Source organism: Dipodomys merriami, unplaced genomic scaffold (assembly GCF_024711535.1).
Source record: "Dipodomys merriami isolate MVZ:Mamm:240054 unplaced genomic scaffold, mDipMer1.0.p SCAF_12, whole genome shotgun sequence".
Lineage (NCBI taxonomy): Eukaryota > Metazoa > Chordata > Mammalia > Rodentia > Heteromyidae > Dipodomys > Dipodomys merriami.
The window spans coordinates 34,793,793-34,812,934 of NW_027202493.1; the positions used below are offsets into that span (position 1 = coordinate 34,793,793).

Below are 19,142 nucleotides of genomic sequence, written 5' to 3' on the forward strand. Positions count from 1 at the left end.
ACCGAGCTTTTGCCCGTAAACAAGAACAAAAAAAAAACTAAGCTAATGCTTTAAGCAGAAGCAAAACAACGCCTTGCTGGAAGGCATCTTCGCAGCGCCGGGGCAGCCGCAACCCCGCACACACCCGGGAACCGCGGAGCCCCAGGCCTCGGTCATCCGCTGGCACACGCCCCCCTCATCACCTGGACCAATCACCAGTGAGGGGGCGGCACCCGTCCGGCCGTGGGCGTGGCCGGCGGCGCGGTGGGCGTGGCCGGCGCGGGGCGGGCGGGTCTCCGAAGGTGGCAACTTTCCGGGGGCCCCCGGTGCTCGGGCGCTGCGGGGAGGCCGGGCCTGGCCTGGCCGGGGCTCGATCGCCCAGCGTCGGGAAATGGCGGCAGGAAGCCGGATGGAGGACGTGAGTGTCCTGGGGCGGCGTGCGTCTGTCCCCGGGATTCCCTTCTTCCGGCGCTGGGGCGCGCGGGGCGGGGCGCTGGGGGCCGCTCCCAGCGCGGGCGGCCGGGCCGGGGCCGGCTCCGCGGGCCCGGGCCTGCGCCCTCCCCGGGAGAGGGCGGGTGGGCTTCCGGGGACGCAGGTTGGGTGGGTCTCGGCGCACGTGCGACGCGCGTCGCGGCGCCCGGATGTGGGAGGCTCACGTGACGCCTGTGCCGCCCGGTAACCTCTCCTCCCCGGGTCTCCGGGGTTCCCCGGCTTCGCGGCCGGCGGGGCGCGGGCGGGACGCCGGCGTCCACAGCCGCGATCGGAGCGGCGTGTCCAGATGAGACCGGTTCCGTGCACACGCTGATCTGCGTGTGTGTGTGACCCATTTTGCGTGCAGACCGTGCAGATTGACAGCATAACGGGGGTCTTGGCGCCCGTGTCTGCAGGCAGCTGCTGGAGGAAGCCCGGGTTTGGGCAGCGGTGGGCTTAGGGGGGGCCACCACCGCTGCTCCCCCCAAAGTTCTTACCCTCGAGACCTGCGAAGTTGACAGTGACCCCCCAAAAGCAAGGTCTCAGTCCTGGGTGAGACTCTTGTGCCTGGAGTGACGGGAGTTGAGTGCTTCCTTCCTTGCGGGGCGCCCGGGGCGCAGACCTGGCATCCCAGCTACCCAGGAGGCCGAGAGCTGAGGATCGCAGTTGCGGGCCTGGCGCCTCATCTCCACCGAACAAGCCACAGTGGAGCTGTGGTTCAAGTGGTAGAACGCTAGACTTTGGGGGGTTAGAGGGAGGGCAGCACCCCAGGCCCTGAGTTCAAGCTCCAGGACCAGCATGCATGCAAGAGTTGTGTATGTGTGCGCGCGCGCTCTCGCACATTCTATCACACACACATATATAAAATTTAAAAACTTTTAAGTAACTGAGACAGTAGATGGGTTCGTTTGTTGCACTGTGGAGCCTCTTTTTCTATCTGTATGTACTCCATCGTATTTTTAAAGAATTGCACCCGGTAGGGTGGGGCACACCTGCATTCTCAGTCCTGGAGAGGTGAAGACTGGACAGTGCTAATTTATGCTTGAAGTCAGTCTGGGTTACACAGTGAGACCTTGTCTCAGAAACAAACAAAAATGCATTTTTTTTCCTAATCATTTTAATTCTTGTTGTGTTTATCGATATCATATATGGTAGTTGTTTAGAGAAGGGGATTTTCTTTTCTTTTCTTTTTTTGGGTCCGGTCGTGGGGCCTGAACTCTGGGCCTGGGAGTGGTCCCTCAGTTCTTCAGCTCAAGGCTAGCGCTCACTTCCAGCTTTTTCTGCTTATGTGGTGCTGAGGTATCAAACCCAGGGCCTCATTTCACGCAGGGCAAGCACTCTGCCAGTGAGCCACCTTCCCAGCCCTAGAAGGGGATTTTCTTAAAACTGACTTTGTGTCCTTAAGTTGGACAGTGTTTTGTTTTTAGTTTTTGTTTTCTCAGTGTGGAACCCAGGACCTTGTTTGTTCTGGGAAACCATCTGCCACTAATCTTTACCCCAGTCTCTTTTTTGTTGTTTTTGTTTGGAACACCGTTTACAATATAGTCTACACTGGCCTGGAACTTGCTAGATAGCCCAAGTTTGCCTCAGGCAGGGGGATTGCAGGTAAGGGTGACACCACCACACCTGGCCCAACAAAGGTGTTTTGTTTTGTTTTTGGCTTGCTTATTTGTTTTGGCAACACTAGGGTTTGAGCTCAGCACCTTCTGCTTGCTAGGCTGGGTGGCTCTTATCACTTGAGCCACACACTGCAGCAATTTTTTTGCTCTAGTGATTTTTCATAGTAGCTTTTATGTTTTGGGAAGTGGAGGTGTAGCTCAAGTGGTAGGGCAACAGCCTGGAAAAAGCCAACCAAGAGTGTGAGCCAGAGTTCAAGCCCCAGTACCAGCACACACCAGAAAAAGTTACTGAGTTCCTGTGTATTTCCCAGGATGGCCGTTAGATCGCTGTCTTCCTGCCTGTGTAACTTAAAAGTACAGGTGTTTTCCAGGAAGTCTAGCTTATTGGTTGAGAAAGGGACCTCGCTAACTTTTTGTCTTGGGTGGCCTCCAATTGTGATCTTGGGAATCACCTCCCATTGAGCTGGGATTGCAGGCATGTGCTGCAGTGGTTATAGCAGCTTTATAGTTTGGTAGATTTGTCCTTGGGAACGTGATTCAGAAAGTAATGACTATAGTGGCAATTTCTTGGCCCTCAGGGTTCCGTGGACATCATCCAGAGTGCAGAGGACGAGCCCCTCCTGGGGGCCCAGCTTCCCCCGCAGCACTCCCTGCAGGCTCACTTCAGACCCAGGTTCCATCCGGTCCCCACGGTCCTCATAGCAAGTCTTCTCTTGGTTTTACATGTGAGTTGGCTGGGGAAGGGGAAGCCGCAGGGCTGAGGTTCGTAAAAGTATCTGAACGCCTCACAGGGCAGTGCTTCTGGCTTCTTGGTGGTTAGAGATAAAAAGTCTTCCGGAGGGCTGGGAAGGTGGCTCAACGGTAGAGCGCTTGCCTTGCATGCGTGAGCCCCTAGGTTCAATTCCTCAGCACCCCATAAGCAAAAAGAAAAAAGCCGGAAGTGGCACTGTGGCTCAGGTGGTAGAGCTCTAGCCTTGAGCTGAAGAGCTGAGGGATAGCGCCCAGGCCCAGAGTTCAGGTCCACGACTGGACCCCCCCCCCCCAAAAAAAAAAAAAGGTCTTACAGACTTTCCTTCTTGGGCTGGCTTCAAACCAGATGCTCTGAGTAACTAGAATTGCAGGCATGAGCCATCAGTACCCCTTGGATTTCAGTTAATTTATTGTTTGTTTAACCGCTTTTAGTCAAAACTACATGCAGCAGAGTCAAAAGGCTTTGTGTTCAAAGCCAAGCTGGGCTATATAAGAGAAATCCTGTCTCAAAAAATATAAATAACGAAAATAAAAGGGTGGGAAATGTAGATCAAATGGCATAGTGCTTACCTAGCATACATGAGCTCAGTCCCCAGTACAAAAAAGAACATTTTTTACATGCTTCTTTTTATAGAAATAGATCCTTGCTGGTACCAGTGGCTCACGCCTGTAATCCTAGCTACTCAGGAGGCTGAGATCTGAGGACCACAGTTCAAGCCAGCCCAGGCAGGAAAGTCCCTGAGACTCTTATCTCCAATTTACCACCAGAAAACTGGAAGTGGCGCTGTGGCTCAAGTGGTAGAGTGCTAGCCTGGAGCTGAAGAGTTCGGGGACAGCACTCAGGCCCAGAGTTCAAGCCCCACAACCCCCCCTCCCCCCCCCAACAAATGGATTCTTTGGATTCAGTGTGCACTTCCCATTGTAGAGAATATGTTAGCTTTTCAACATTTCACATTGTGGTAATATGAATCCTGAGTCTCCACAAATCACCTTGATAGATCAGACATGTATACTATCTCATTCTGTGTAAATCTTCTCAGGTTGGAAGCTTAGCCATGAATGCCCTGCCAGCTAAGCTTTTCTTTATAGCTCCCTGTGTCAGATGAGCAGATACAGAGAGGTTAGCACATATACAAAGGGCCTTCACCACTTTAAGAAAATCCTTCCTTCGGGGGATCTAGGCATGGTAGGAGGATGTACTATTGCTGAACTACACTGCTGGCTGCCATGTTGATTACTGTGTAGTTGTGATTTTGTTGTTGGTGGTGGTTGTAGGGCTTGAACTCTGGGCTTGGGTGCTGCCTCTCAGCTCTTCAGCTCAAGGCTAGTGCTCTGCCACTTGAGCCACAGCACTCCTTCTGGTTTTTTGGTGGTTTATTGAAGATAAGAATCTCCCAGACTTTCTTCCCCAGGCTGGCTTGAACCATGATCCTCAGATCTCAGCCTCCTGAGTAGCTAGGATTACAGGCGTGAGCCACTAGAGCTCGCTGGGTTGTGGATTTTTTAACAGTGGTAAAAGGGTAGCTAAGCTCACATATAAAAAGAGACTACTGCCAGGCCCTGGTGGCAGTGGTTTGAAGCCAGCCCAGGCAAAGTCTGTGCAACTCTTATCTCCACACAAAAAACGCAAAAAGTGGAGTTGGAGCTCTGGTGGTAGAGCACTAGCCTTGAGCAAAGTGCTTAGGGTCAGCACCCAGCCCCGAATTGAAGCATTAAGACTGGCACAATAAAAAGAGGGTAGAGTGCTGGGAACTGGTTTCTCATGCCTGTAATTCTAGCTACTCAGGAGTGTGAGATCCAGACTTTTCTGAAGCAGAAAAGCCCTTGGGAATAACAAGTCGTAAGCTGGGCTGGAGGCATGGCTCAAGCCAGCTGGGTGAGCAAGCAAGCCATTGCAAGTGTGAGGTCCTGAGTTCAAGCCCCAGTACTGCCAAATATATGTATGTCTGTGTGCATATATGTTATATATTAGTGATAGATTGTAATATATTACTTACATATTATGTTATACATAATAAACTTATCTTTATTATGTGTTACTTATATACTGTATATTACTGTAGCATACTGTATGTTACTTATACATAGTATATATGCTATGTATATATAATGTATATATACTATATAATACAGTATATAATAGATTTCTATATTACATATTACTTATATAGCATATATACTGCATATACCATATATATTATATGTTTATATAATATGTATTACATACAGGCTAGCATAAGTCATAGGTATGAGTTTTCTGATTATTTTTCCCCAGTTTTACATATTGATCATCTGCTGCTTTCCTTTCTGACAGGTTGTGTTCGTGACTTTAGCGTTTTTAACAGGTGTGCTTTGTACCCTCAACCATCCAAACGATGATGACAAGTGCCCGGGAAATTACACAAACCCACTGAAAGTTCAGACGGTCATAATCCTGGGGAAAGTGATCCTGTGGATTCTGCACATGCTCCTCGAGCGCTACATCCAGTGTCACCACAGCAAAGCGAGAAAGCAAGGCTATAACCAGCTATACCGATCCACCCGGCATCTCAAAGGCCTCGCCTTCACGATCCACTCCACGGGTAAGCCTCATCGCATGTCAGCTCTGTGGCTTGTGTGGGAAAAGTGACAGCAGGAAGGCCCTGTGAAGCCCCCCAGGTCTGGTGTAGCTCTGAGCCCAGCTTACAGGAAGCAGAGGCCAGTGGATTGTAAGTTTGAAGCCACCCTAGGCTATGTATGGAGACCCTGTCTCAGAATGAACACACACACATGAAAGTTGATTTTATAGTCTGTATTCTCAATCTCATTTTTGTGAGAGTGATGGGTAGTGGCCACTGTCTTGAAGCTTTTCCTGTCTGTACAATCTTTATTTTCCTTTGAAGTTTGTATTTGTCATAGACACAGTGTCAGGGTTTCCTTCGTTATCAGTGGGCTGACCGTGCTCAAGGCAATAAAAGCGTGACTGTGGTTTGACATGTCTGAGGATGAGATCGGGGCTTCTTCTTTGGACTAGATCCAGTGCTTTTCTTGCTGTAAGAGGCAGTGATGGAAAGTTCGTAGGAAGAAGATATCCAAAATGGGAAACTTGGAAAATGCATGGGCTTGGGCACCCTTGTAGCTCAGGCCTGTAATCATTGCTACTCAGAAAGCTGAGATCTAGGACACTATATTGAAAATGAATGTTACACTGTCGGGGGAAGGGGAGGGATAAGTTGGGGAGGTGGGGAGGGAAGTGATTTTAGGGGGAAAATAAAGGAGGAGGTAACAATGCTCCCTATGAAATGTATTCATTACCCTACTCATGTAACTAACCCCTCTGTACAACATTTTTACAATTAAAAACAAAAAAATCTGAGATCTAAGGATTACCATTTGAAGCCAGCCCAGTCAGGAAGTCAGTGAGACACTTTATTTCCAATTAACCACCAAAAGGCCAGAAGTGGAGGTGTAGCTCAAGTGTTAAGAGTTCCAGGCTTAAACAGAAAAGCGAGAGTATGAGGCACCAGTAGGGGCAAAACAAAACAAAAGCTACATCCTTGGGTTGTAATTAATGAAGGCTAGGGTAGAAAGAGGCGTACAGGGGGCTGGGAAGGTGGCTCAGTGGTAGAGTGCTTGCCTTGCATGCCTGAGGCCCTGGGTTCGATTCCTCAGCACCACATAAGCAAAAAGAAAAAAGCCGGAAGTGGCGCTGTGGCTCAAGTGGTAGAGCGCTAGCCTTGAGCTGAAGAGCTGAGGGACAGCGCCCAGGCCGAGTTAAGGCCCACAACCGGACCCAAAAAAAAAAAAAGAAAAAAGAAAGAGGCGTACAGGGCTTAGAAAGAACAAGGCCTGCTTTTCTTTACTGTTGAGACATTAGAAAGGCTTAACTGAATTAAACTGAACTTTAGGATCTTAGTGCCAAAGTTAGCTATTCAGACCCTGTTAGCCAGGTGCTGGTGGCTCACACCTGTAATCCTAGCTACTCAGAAGGCTGAGATCTGAGAATCACAGTTCAAAGCCAGCCTGGGCATGAAAGTCCATGAGACTCTTATCTCCAATTAATCACCAGAAAACTAGAAGTGGCACTGCGCCTCAAAGTGGTAAAGCACCAGCCTTGAGCAAAAAAGCTCAAGGACTGTGCCCAGGCCCTGAGTTTAAGCCTCACAACCAACAACAATAACAAAAGCCCCTCTTGGTGGGTGCCAGTGACTCTTGCCTGTAATCCTAGCTACTCAGGAGGCTGAGATCTGAGGATCATACTTCAAAGCCTGGGCAGGCAACAAAGATGACTGAGGCCCTGTCTCCAATTAACCACTAAAAGAGCTGGAAGTGGAGGTGTGGCTTAAGGGGCATGTTTATACACATATCCTAGAACTTGAACTCAGGGCCTGGGCATTGCCCATGGGCTTTTTCTCGTTTTTGCTCAAGGTTAGCACTCTCCCAGTATATCTCCACCTTCACTTCCAGTTTTTCAGTGGTTAATTAAATGTAAGAGTCTTGACTTTGCTGGCCCAACTGGTTTTGAACCGTGATCCTCCGATCTCAGCCTTCTGAGTAGCTAGGATTACAGGCATGAGCCACCAGCACCTGGCTTAGTGTAGCACTCTATATTGGCCAAAAGATGTCACCATCACAAAAAAAAACAAAAGCAGAACTTTTACTACTAAAAGACCTAAATGACCAAAATAATAATAATAATACTCAGTTTCTCACATGACATTCTGGAAATCATTTTTTTTTTTTTTTGTTTTATGCTAGTAGAGGGGTTTGGACTCAGGACCTGAGAGCTGTCCCTTTTTCACGAAAGGCTGGCACTCCATACTTGAGCCATAACCACCTCCAGCTTTTTGGTGGTCAGTAGGAGATAGAGTCTCAGGTACTTTCCTGCCTGGGCTAGCTTTGAGCCTAAATCCTCAGATTTCAGCCTTTTGAGTAGCTAGGCATGAGCCTCTGGCACCAGCTTAAATTCTTAAACATAATATCCTTCACGATCTGTTGTAACAGTTGAACATAGATAATACATATCACAGATCACCATGTCACTTTCCTGTTGCTCTGTAAGGACTCAGAAAATCAAATGGTTTAGGGCAGGAGCTTCAGTTCTTTCAATTTTCTCCCCTCCACCCCCTTCACCCCCCTCTCTCTTTTTGTCCATTGTAGAGCTTGAACTCAGGGCCTGGACACTGTCCCTGAGGCTCTTTGTGCTCAAGGCTAGTGCTCTATCACTTGAGCTTCAGCACCACTTCCAGTTTTTGAGTGGTTAATTGGAGCTAAGAGTCTCACAGGGACTTTTCTGCCTGGGCTGGCTTTGAACCAGGATCCTTAGATCTCAGCCTCCTGAGTAGCTAGTATTATAGGTGTGAGCCCCTGGCACCAGGCTGCTGCTTCTTCCTATTTTTTTTTTTTTTGAGACAATTGCTCATTTTTAACTTAGGCTGACCCTAAAGTTAGTTTTCTTCTGCCTCTCTTTATGAAATACTGGGATTCCAGGCTTGTGCTACCACACTGCTTCAGGTATGGATGGCAAAGTTTAAAGTGCATCTTATATGAACGAGGCTGTAACTTTCATGTCTGAGAACTCACACCCCTGCTCTATCCACTGGTGACTGGCCCCTGGAGTTGCTCAGTGTCGTGGAAATCCTCTACCAATTACTGCCTTTCCATGCAGGGGTTTTATCTGCTTTTTTTTTTTTTTTTTAAGATCTTGCTGTGTAGTTCAGGCTGGCCTTGAATTTTCTTTTCTGTGATGTGCAGAGGGGTTAGCTACATAAGTTAGGTAAAGAGTACATTTCGTTTTGGCCAATGTCACCCCTTCCCTCATTGGTCTTGAACTTTGGATCTTCCTGACTCTGCCAACTGCTGGGCTTACAGAATGTGCCACCACGATAAACTTTGTTTTCTTTTGTTTGCAATGCTTTGGGTGAAAACCGAGACCTTGGGTTTGCTAGGAAAAGTTCTCTACCTTCAACCCTGTAGTTACTTTCAGTGGTTCATTTAAGAATGGCATTGTGATTCAAATCATACTTTATATCAAGAAGTAGAAAACCTGGGTAAGAGTAACTCAAGCCTATAATCCTGGCTTTTTAGGAAGTTGAGATCTGAGGATTGTGATTTGGAGCTACAGGGCAGACAAACCTCTTTTATTTTTGTTGTTGTCGGTCATGGGGCTTGAACTCCTGGCCTGTCACTGTCCCCTGAGCTCTTTTGCTCAAGGCTAATGCTCTACCACTTGGAGCCACAGGGCCACTTTTCTGCTGGCTAATTAGAGATAAGAGTCTCACAGGGCTGGGAAGGTAGCTCAGTGATTGAGCGCTTGCCTTGCATGCCTGAGGCCCTGGGTTCGATTCCTCAGCACCACATAAGTAAAAAGAAAAAAGCCAGAAGTGACGCTGTGGCCCAAGTGGTAGAGCGCTCACCTTGAGCTGAAGAGCTGAGGCACAGCACCAAGGCCCAGAGTTCAAGCCCCACAACCTATTAAAAGAAAAAGAAAACAAAAAAACAAAAAAATACTCAAGGTTCAGTTCTGGTCCCAATAAATAATAAATATATGCTTTGCTGAGTTTGGATGGGGTAGCTGACGCAGAATGGCAAATTGGAGGCCACCCTGCTCTACCCTTCCGCACACTTTCTCACACACAAACACACACACAGCACAAGCCTTGTGTTGATCACTGAAGTGAATTGGCTTGGTTCCCCTTGACACCCCCACCTGCCCCCACCTTATCCCTGCAGTACCCCCAGGCCTATTTCTGTCATTAGCATAATGAGCTAAAGTGGCTCTGGGAAGTCTAGGCTACCCCACCCCACTGATGTCTTTGGGTTCATTACAGATTTGCTCTAGGAGTCTGGGCGGGCCTGGGTGGAAGCTTCAGTCTAGTTGGCTTTTGGTTGCTCCACCCTTTTGGTGACCTGAAAGCTCTCTGATCTTATTGTTCTAGAATTCTTACGGAACTTAAATTAAGTCCTGGGGCCCACCTCCTACCCTCAGGCTATACAAGGGCAGGGTGAGTCTCAGAATCTACATAAACTCTGCTGTGCTGGGAAGGGCTTGTTAGAAATAACAAAACAATTCAATCATCTTAGAAATTCTGAGGGTTTTAGGGACTTTATAACTTGGCCAGTTCTAACAAAAGATGTTCCCTCCCTCCAGTCACTCAGGAAATTACTGGGGTTTGGGAGCTCTGAGCCAGAAAACAATCAAGTATACACCAAGTGTTGGCCAACTAGGTTTTTTTTTTTTTTTTTGCCAGTCCTAGGGCTTGAACTCAGGGCTTGGGCACTGTCCCTGAGCTTCTTTTGCTCAAGACTAGCATTCTACCACTTGAGCCACACCACCAATTCCAGCCTTTTCTGTTCACATGGTACTGAGGAATCGAACCCAGGGCTTCATGCATGCTAGGCAAGCACTCTACTACTAGGTCACATTCCCAGCCCCCAACTGAGATTTTTGTTTGTTTCTACAGTTCTGTTGAAAACAATTCCTCAAACCCCCATGCTCAAAATCCAGGAGTTCCAAGTTAAGTCTAGCCACAAGTCTCCTATGCCAAATAGGGGGACATGGTGAAGGGCAGATAAAGGAGATTTATAACACAACAGCCATGGAAAAGCAGCATTTCAGTATCTCTTCAGAGGTGACTTCAGGTTAAATAAGGAGAATGGGGGTAGCAGGTGGGGAGAAAGGTATGCATAAACAGCACGAGCCACCGGTGTGGCCTGGTTGGCCTTTATCTCAGTCTTTGTCCTTGAGGGAGTTCTGGAAAAGTTACTTTGTTCCTGGAACTGAAGGGGAAGCAAGGTGGTCTCTGGGTTTGAGGACTGCTTCATTTAAAATTATAAGAAAGTTTTGCTTGTTTGAGGGGCAGTTTCCCTTCCACACAATAGTTATCTGAATTGTGTACATGCACGTACACACGCGCACACACACACACACACACACACACACACACACACACACACACACACACACGCCCTAATAATAGGGCTTGAACTCGGCCCAGGCACATTTTCTTAGCTTTTTTTATTTTATATATTTTATTGTGAAAATACCGTACAGGACTGGGAAGGTGGCTCAGTGGTAGAGCGTTTGCCTTGCATGCCAGAGGCCCTGGGTTTGATTCCTCAGCACCATGTAAGCAGAAAAAAAAGCCGGAAGTGGCGCTGTGGCTCAAGTGGTAGAGCGCTAGCCTTGAGCTGAATTGCTGAGGGACAGCGCCCAGGCCCAGAGTTCAGGCCCCACGACCGGACCCCAAAAAAATTTTAAAAAAAGAAAAGAAAAGAAAATACCGTACAGAGGGGTTACAATTAAGGTAATGAGTATATTTCTTATCAAGCATTGTTGCCTCCTCCTTTGTTTCCCCTATCATCCCTTCTCCCCCACCCCCAAAGTTGTAAAGTTCGTTTTTTGACATAACGTTTTGTACATCTCATTGTTGCAATGGGTTCACCTGTATCCCTATTTAAACGATTTGTTTTTTCCCTTCCCCTCCACAAATTATACCAACATCAAATACAGTGAAAGCAGGAGTTATACCTCTGTAGCTGCTGGTGCTTTACCTCTTGAGCTTTTCTGTGTGGTTAATTGGAGCTAGGAGTCTTAGGGACTTTCCACTGGAGTTGACTTCACACCTCTGTCCTCCTCGTGGGCTGAAAGCACGGCCCCACCCTCTATCATTGTATAAACTATTTTTTTTGGGGGGGGGGGGTCGGGTCGTGGGGCCTGAACTCTGGGCCTGGGCACTGTCCCTCAGCTCTTCAGTTCAAGGCTAGCGCTCTACCACTTGAGCCACAGCGCCACTTCCGGCTTTTTTCTTTTTGCTTATGTGGTGCTGAGGAATCGAACCTAGGGCTTCATGCATGCAAGGCAAGCGCTCTACCACTGAGCCACCTTCCCAGCCCCATGTATAAACTATTAACAGAAAAGGCCTAGGGCTCTTTTCTTCTGGAACACACCCACAGCAGGACCACAGTGGCCAGTGGTCTCTGTGCTGGCCTCTGACTCTTAAGGCCTTAGACGTGGTGCAGCCTTCCATGGGCTGCAGTCTCCTTCAGCCATTCCAGGTCACTGGCCAAAAAGCCAGCAGTTTTTTCCATCTTTTTTTTTTTCCTTAGTCAGTCCTGGGGCTTGAACTTGGGGCCTGGGCACTGCCCTTGAGCAGTCTACCATTTGAGCCACAGCGCCACTTCCGGCTTTTTCTGTTTATGTGGTGCTGAGGAATTGAACTCAGGGCTTCATGCATGCTAGGCAGGCGCTCTACTACTATGCCACGTTCCCAGCCTGTTTTCCATCTTTTCCATCCTTCTGTCTGTTCAGGAACCCATTTGGGATCTTGTACGGACGTGGATTCTGACCTTCAGCTCACCCTCTGCTCCAGCCTCTTGGTGAGGTCAGTGTCTGCTTGCATCACACCACGCGAGCGTGTCTTTGCTTTTAATAGCAGCTATGGCAAAGCTTATTTTCCATAGCCCATCATCCATTGATGTTGATGTTGAGTGCTTACAGAATGTGCTGGAACTTCTCAGGGATCACTAAAGACATGGCGGTGGCACCAGCAGCATGTAGGCCTCCTGTGGATTTTCTGGAAGCATCTGTAGTTTCTGTGGCCTCTAATGCGGGTGTTTCCTCCGTAGGGAACACGGCCCTCCTCCTCATCCTGGGCCTGCAGCACTCCTTCCCCGAGTTCAGCTGGCTGTTCCTTCTCCTCATCCTCACCACCCTGGGCCTGGAGCTCCTCTGCTCGTTCACCTGGCTGCTCCTGTATGCAGGTGAGCATTACAGCTAGGCTGGGGTAGTTGTGTTGGGTGTCGGTTTTGCATACATCAGTTGTATGAGGGGAAGGGTTCGTTGTGAAAGCGCTTTCCAGTCACCTGCACACCTCTCTGTCGCTCTCCCCCGGAGAAGAACTTCAGCAAGGTTCATGGGTCTGTTTTCAGGTATGAAAGCAAATGGTTTGGACCAGATTCAGCCTCACTCACTGTCTCCCATAGTCCATGCTCATGTGGCCATTAGAAAACTTCCCTTCCTCTCAGCTTGAAGTAGAGCCCACAACTTTAGTCATCAGTAAGTTCCCCTTCTTAGCTGAGAACCTGTTTAGCACCTGTCTTTCCTTTTTGGCCACATCTATACTTCCCTAATTTCAAAGCATCAACAGGATTGCAACCACCACCCGTGAGTCTCTTTTCTGAATTGGTATCGCAAGTAAGTTGTTAGTAGTTGTACTAAGGTGTTTCAGTTTAACGAGTCAGATTATGACTACAGTGCGTCTTGAGTCAGAAGTTCTTGTCAACGGAAGGGAAGCTTTTTGAGTGTGTATGGGGTTAGGGGTAGAGGATGGGGTTAGGGGTAGAGGGAAGAGCAGCCACAAATTTGCTTTCTCAAAAGCAAAGTAAGTTTGGTTTAAGGTTAAAACCACAGCTAGCTAGGTGGGCACTAGTATCTCACCTCTAATCCTAGCTATTCAGGAGGCTGAAATCTGAGAATCTGGCCTGGGTTTGAAGCCAGCCCTCACAGGCAACTCCAGGTACCCTAATCCCCAATTAACCATTAAAAAAAAAAAAAAAGGAAGTGGAGCTCTGGCTCAAGTGGCAGAGTACCAAACTTGATTAAACAAGCCAAACAAGAGCATAAGGCCCTGAGTTCAAGTCCCAGTGTCAGCATGCATGCATGATGCATAAGTAAAATGAAAAACACACAGCTGGGTCTTAGAAGTGCATGCTGGTAATTGCAGCACTATAATAGAGGCTGAGGCAGGAAGATTGTGAGTTCAGAGAAAGCCTGTGGTTTAGGGAAGAGGAGATGGCTGGAAACACCCACCCTGAGCTGCACCAGCAGCCTCACTTCACTGGTTCTTCCAGGGCCTTGAACACAACGAATCGCCCCATCCTGAGAATGCATACTGTGATTTCCTCTGCTCTGTAACTCACTTTCCTGGTTTCTTACCTGGCTGTCTCAGCTGCCCTGCTTTACATAGTAGCTTGCAGATGTTTGCTCATTCAATGAATGGATCATGAGAACTTATCCCCCATGGAAGAAACCACTTATCCAACACTATGTAGTTACGATTCCATAATCTGTGCAATGCCTAGAGGAGGCACATGTGGAGAGACTGTCCCAAAGCAGTGTCAACAGCAGAGCTCTGAAGTCATGACTGATTGGGAGCCTGGCTAAGGCTGCCCTTGGTCATCTGTAAGAGAGGTAGGAGTAAAATACCACCCACTCCACGGGGTGGTTATGAAAGCTGAATGAACTCATCCACCTATAGCAGCTAAAGTGTCTTTTAGTAAGTGCCCAATAAACCCCAGTGATGAGTGTCATTGCATAATGTCAGCCTCTGTATTCCCCTCTTACTGATGGCTGAGTAGACTTCCAAATGACCAGCTACACTTAGGAGCTCACCTATGTATTGACAGTACAATGCAACCCATGCATGTTAACTTATTAGCATACATTAGCCGTACAAAGGAGTTTTACTGTGACATTTCCACCCATGAATAGTGTGCCACGATCAAACTCAACTTCCATCACTCCCCCGCACTCCCGTCTATTGACTTTCTTAGAAAGAACAGCCAAGTATTCCAGTTATTTTATTCTAAATAATTGGAATAAACATAGATATTTTTCAGAATTACTCTGATATTGATTTTGTTCTTTTAGTGAAAATTGGAAGATTTAATAGAGCTAAACCACAACCTGATGTTCTTGAAGAAGAAAAAATCTATGCTTACCCTAGCAGTATTCCTTCAGAGACGGGATTCAGGTAAGGTGTGAGTTGGGAACAAGAAGATGCGAGAAAGAATTAGAATCTCAGCTGTGAGGTGTAATGACAATCTCACCTTTCATCCCAGCTACTCGTGAGGCCAAAGGAAGAGGCTTCCAAGTCGAGGCTAGTCTGGGTCTGGAAAACTTAGCAAGACTTTGTTCCAAAATAAATTTTAAAAAGTTTTAAAGGCTGGCATGAGAATGCAGCTCAGTGGATATATACACAAGGCCTTGAACTCCATCCCTAATATTTCAAAGGGGGAGAAAAAAGATAGCTATAAGCCAAGTGCTGATGGCTCATGCTTACAGTCCTAGCTACTCAGGAGGCTAAGATCTGATGACCCAGGCCAGATGGGAAAATCCATGAGACTCTTACCTCCAATAAACTACAAAACAAAACCCAGAAGTGGCCAAGAAAGAGGTCGTGGCTCATGCCTGTCATCCTAGCTATTTAGGAGGCTAGATATAAGGATCCTGGTTCAAAGTCAGCCTAGGCAGGAAAGTCCACGAGACTTTATCTCTAACCACCAAAAAGCTGGAAATGGAGTTGGGCTCAAGTGGTAAAGCCCCAGTCTTGATTTAAAAAAAAAAAAAAAGCTTAGGGACAGCACACAGACTCTTGAGTTAAAGCCCCAGGACTGGCACATGTACATTTTTGCACTCACACACACAAAGAGTAGAAATCACTACCTACTCTCATGATTCAGAAGAATGTCACTGTGTCACTTTGGAAAATTGCCTTTCTATAACATCAAACACGTCCTGTGCTATGCTAAGAGCTGGTGCACTCCCAAACACCACCACACCACCGAGCGGTAATGGATTCATGTAACCTGTTTATTTCTTGATTGTTGCAGGACTGTTTCAAGCTTAGAAGAAATTGTTGAAAAGCAAGGAGACATCATCCTGTGCCTGAAGCGGCACAATGCACTGTTGAGTAAGCGGCTGCTGGCACTCACTTGTCCGGACCTAGGCACGCAGGCGTGACCGCTGTCCTAATGAGAGTCCCTTCAGACCACCCCCTAGCCAGCCCCCGATGGGAGTCGGAAGTCACAGCCTCTGCTGAGCAACAGTTTCCTGTCTGGGTTGGAAGCCTGGATTTGGTTCTTACCTGTGTGGCTGTTTGGTAGATGGGGGGGGGGGGGGGAGGGGGGGAGTCATTTGGAAGGTCTTAGGTACTAGCCTTGAGAACTTGAGGAAAATGTCTGTTTTCTACATTTTGAAATAATTTAACTTCTTGGCTTTTCCTGGGATCAGAGGTACATTTGAAGAACTCTGTAATAATTTGGATCTTCATAAAGGAAGTTTAATGTGATAATCTATTTAAACAGAGCTTTAAACTAACATATTCCGGGCCATCTCTGGTAGCTCACACTGTAACCCTGTCTACTCAGAGGTTGAGATCTGAAATGAAGGCAGCCTGGGCAGGAAAGTTCCTGAGTGCTTATTGCCAATTAATCACCTAAAAGATGGAACTGGACGTGTGGTGCAAGTGGTTGAATACTAGCCTTTAGTTAGAGCACCCTGGCCCTGAGTTCAGACCCTAACACTGGCATACACACAAATTTGTTCACTTTATTTTTACCTTCAAGAAGTTACTATGTATTTCAGTATTAATTATACCCTTACTGAATCAATAAGTTTAGTTGTAAGGATAGAACCTTCTTTGGCTTAAAATCTTATTTAAATAGGGTGAGAAATGCTCATTTTAGTGTTGGGTTGCACTTTAAAATGCTAACAGAATAAAATGTCCTATCAACTCAACATGTAGATGGTAAACATCTGATTTCTATGTGTGGTATTTGGGGTTGGAGCCAAGGTTTGCAGATGGTTAGGCAAGTGCTTTACCATTAAGTGTCATCCTCAGCTCAGATGTTTTAATACTTCCGGTGTTGAGGCCTAGCTGGTCTCAAACTTACTTTGTAAGCTGAGCTGGCTTCTAACACTCAGTTCTTCTGCCTCCATTTCTCAAGTGCTGGGATTGCATATAGATGTGCACAGCCATGCCCAGTCATATCAAATTCTTAAGGTTAGAAATAAGTGTTTGGGGGGGGTGGGAAGCTGGCTCAGTGGTAGAGTGTTTGCCTTGTATGCATGAAGCCCTGGGTTCCATTTCTCAGCACTACATAAGCAGAAAAAGCCAGAATTGGTGGTGTGGCTTAAGTGGCAGAGTGCTAGCCTTGAGCTGAAGAGCTGAGGGACAGCACCCAGGCCCAGAGTTCAGGCCCCACGACCAACAAAAAAAAGAAAGAAAAAGAACAGAAGTGTTTGGGACTCTCTTTCCCCTGGCTGGCTTTGAACCAACATCTTAGCCCCCTGAGTAGCTAGGATTAAAGGTGTAAACCACCAGCTCCTAGCTTCACTATTACCACGTTTCTAAACTCAACAATGAACATTTCCAACAATAAATGAAACTAGGTATCAGAAATGACAGGAAAATGAACAATTGAAATATGAGGTATTCTATTTACTATGGGTGCAAAATTACATGCAGCTTGTATTCTAAAGAGGAAGCAGATTTCTGGGCTGTCCCTGAGTGGGTAATTGCAGTTAGGCTAAGCTGCAGTGTCAGTGCTGGGGCAGGGGGGAGTAGGCTTTTTTAGGTAGTCTGGCTTAGTTAGTGACTAAAGCAAAGTAACTACAAATGCCTTAGGCACTGTGTGTCTGTGAAACAGGTGTGAGGTGGGGGTGGCGGGGCATGCTGGAGAGGTTGGCAGAGACGATCCTGGAGCCCTGGACACTGCCCAGGGACCTGCTTGGACTTGTTGGTAATGGGGTCTGCTGAAAGGTTTTGAGCAGAAGTGAGGACACAGTCTTAAATATGGAGGAAAGCTGGATGTGGTAGTGTAGGTCTGTAGTCCTAGCTTATGGGTGACTGAGGAGTATTACAAGTTCAAGGCCAGCCTAGGGCCTATAAGACTCCAGGTCCAAAATACAGGAAGAAGTGGCACTATGGCTGAAAGTGGTAGAGTGGGAGCCTTGAACAAAAGAGCTTGGGGACAGTGCCCAGGTCCCAAGTTCAAGCCCTGTGACCAACCAAAAAATTATATATGTATGTATGTATATATGAAGAAAAGATGGTGGCAGGAAGACATGGCAAGTACATAACATATGTGTATATGTAAAGACGTGTGTATGATGCATAACATCAAAACTGAAAAATATCAAGAAAACTGATGGGGTCGGAAACGTGGCTCAGTTAGTAGAATTCTAGCCAATGAGTACAAGCTCAGGTACCGAGTTCAAGTCCCTGTCTGGGACCAAAAACACCGACTTGGAACCTCACTGCCAAGGAACTATACAAAGCTATGGTACTGTGGGCCCACACCCTTAACTCTGAACACTGATGGTCTCCGTAATCCTAGTCTGTCTGACAGCTGTGTCATTGCGACTACATTTCTTTAAGAACTAATAAAGTTGGATCTTTTTATAGATCATTTCTGATGTGCACTCTTGCTTCATTTGCTCCTGAAATATCTTTTTTTTTTTTTTTCTGGTACCAGGCTTTGAACCCAGGGCCTCTGGCCCTCGCTTGGCTTCCCTGTGCATATAGTGGAGCACCAGCTCTGCTACATAAGCCATGCCTCCAGGCTCCTCTTGAGGACTTTTCTGCTGTTGTGGCTTTCATCCTCCATCCTCCAGGTCTCAGCCTTCTGGATACCAAGGATTATAGAAAGAGAACAAAAATACTGCTCTGGAACCTCACTGTGGTCGCAGTGTGAAGCAAGCACAGTCCTCAATAGCTTCTGTGGGAAACACTTGTTTAGAGCTTTTCAGACATGAAAGCCTGGATTCTGAGCACTGGTGAGGCCACGGGTGCTCCACAGCACGAGCCGCATCTCTCCAGGAGTACACCTCACGTCTTTGTTGAATCAAATTCTTAACAATCCTAATTTCCAGTCTCCCCAAGGCAGGGTTTCCATATCCTGTACTAGACACTGGTGGTGATTAGGGGAGGGTTGGGGGAAGGGGCTGCTCTCCGTGCTTGAGGATGCTGATCAGCACCCCAGTGTATGCTTATGTCTCCATAAGCATACATTTAACCCTTAGTTGGGAGCTGACTGCATACCAGAGGATTCTAGATGCCAGAATCCAGACAGAAAAGGTTAACTGAGGAAATGAGTGGACAATTCTTATAAATTCAGTTATTCTGCAAATCAGACCTTTTAGTGAACTCTTATGGTAATATAACATGGAAAAAAAAACCCTCACTGGGATGGCTTTTAATCCCAGCACTCATGAGGTGGAGTTCCCCCTGTGGAATCTTCCACACTGGGTTCTTGACCCTGCCCTTGTCCATACTGTGTCATTTCCATGTCTGCTTTAGTACCGTATTCCTCAAAGCTGACTGACTCCACCACTGCAAAGTGAGTAGAGACAAACTCAGACAGCTCAGAGCCTACCTCTCAATTCTAGCTTCCCTCAATGTTCAGGTTTTCCCCGCTGTTGAAGTCCTGAACGGAGGGGCCAGTTCTAAGACCATTGCCCAATGTGCATTGGTGGCTCAGGCCTGTATCCTGGCCGCTCAGAAGGCCCCTCGGGAGTTCTGAAAGTTTTTACACCAAAAAACAAGTCAACCTGGTCAGAAA

General features: G+C 47.2%; 1 protein-coding gene across 2 annotated transcripts; it reads left to right on the top strand.

Moving 5' to 3' along the window:
* The first annotated feature begins 269 nt into the window (after nt 1-269).
* Tmem192 (transmembrane protein 192) lies at nt 270-15,686 on the top strand. Of its 2 annotated transcripts, XM_070016527.1 has the most exons (6): nt 270-397; nt 2,648-2,794; nt 5,134-5,401; nt 12,426-12,560; nt 14,449-14,551; nt 15,411-15,686. In XM_070016527.1, exons 1-6 carry the CDS (start codon nt 371-373, stop codon nt 15,538-15,540), a joined length of 810 nt encoding a protein of 269 aa, XP_069872628.1. In that variant the 5' UTR covers nt 270-370; the 3' UTR covers nt 15,541-15,686. The 2 variants fall into 2 exon arrangements, with proteins under 2 accessions (XP_069872628.1, XP_069872629.1); XM_070016528.1 differs by lacking the exon at nt 2,648-2,794.
* Nucleotides 15,687-19,142: the final 3,456 nt, after the last annotated feature.

Coding starts and splice junctions, on each gene's coding strand:
- Tmem192 (XM_070016527.1), top strand. CDS start 371: ATGGCGGCAGGAAGCCGGATGGAGGAC. Junction 2,795..5,133: donor GTCTTCTCTTGGTTTTACAT/GTGAGTTGGCTG, acceptor CCTTTCTGACAG/GTTGTGTTCGTGACTTTAGC. Junction 5,402..12,425: donor CTTCACGATCCACTCCACGG/GTAAGCCTCATC, acceptor TTTCCTCCGTAG/GGAACACGGCCCTCCTCCTC.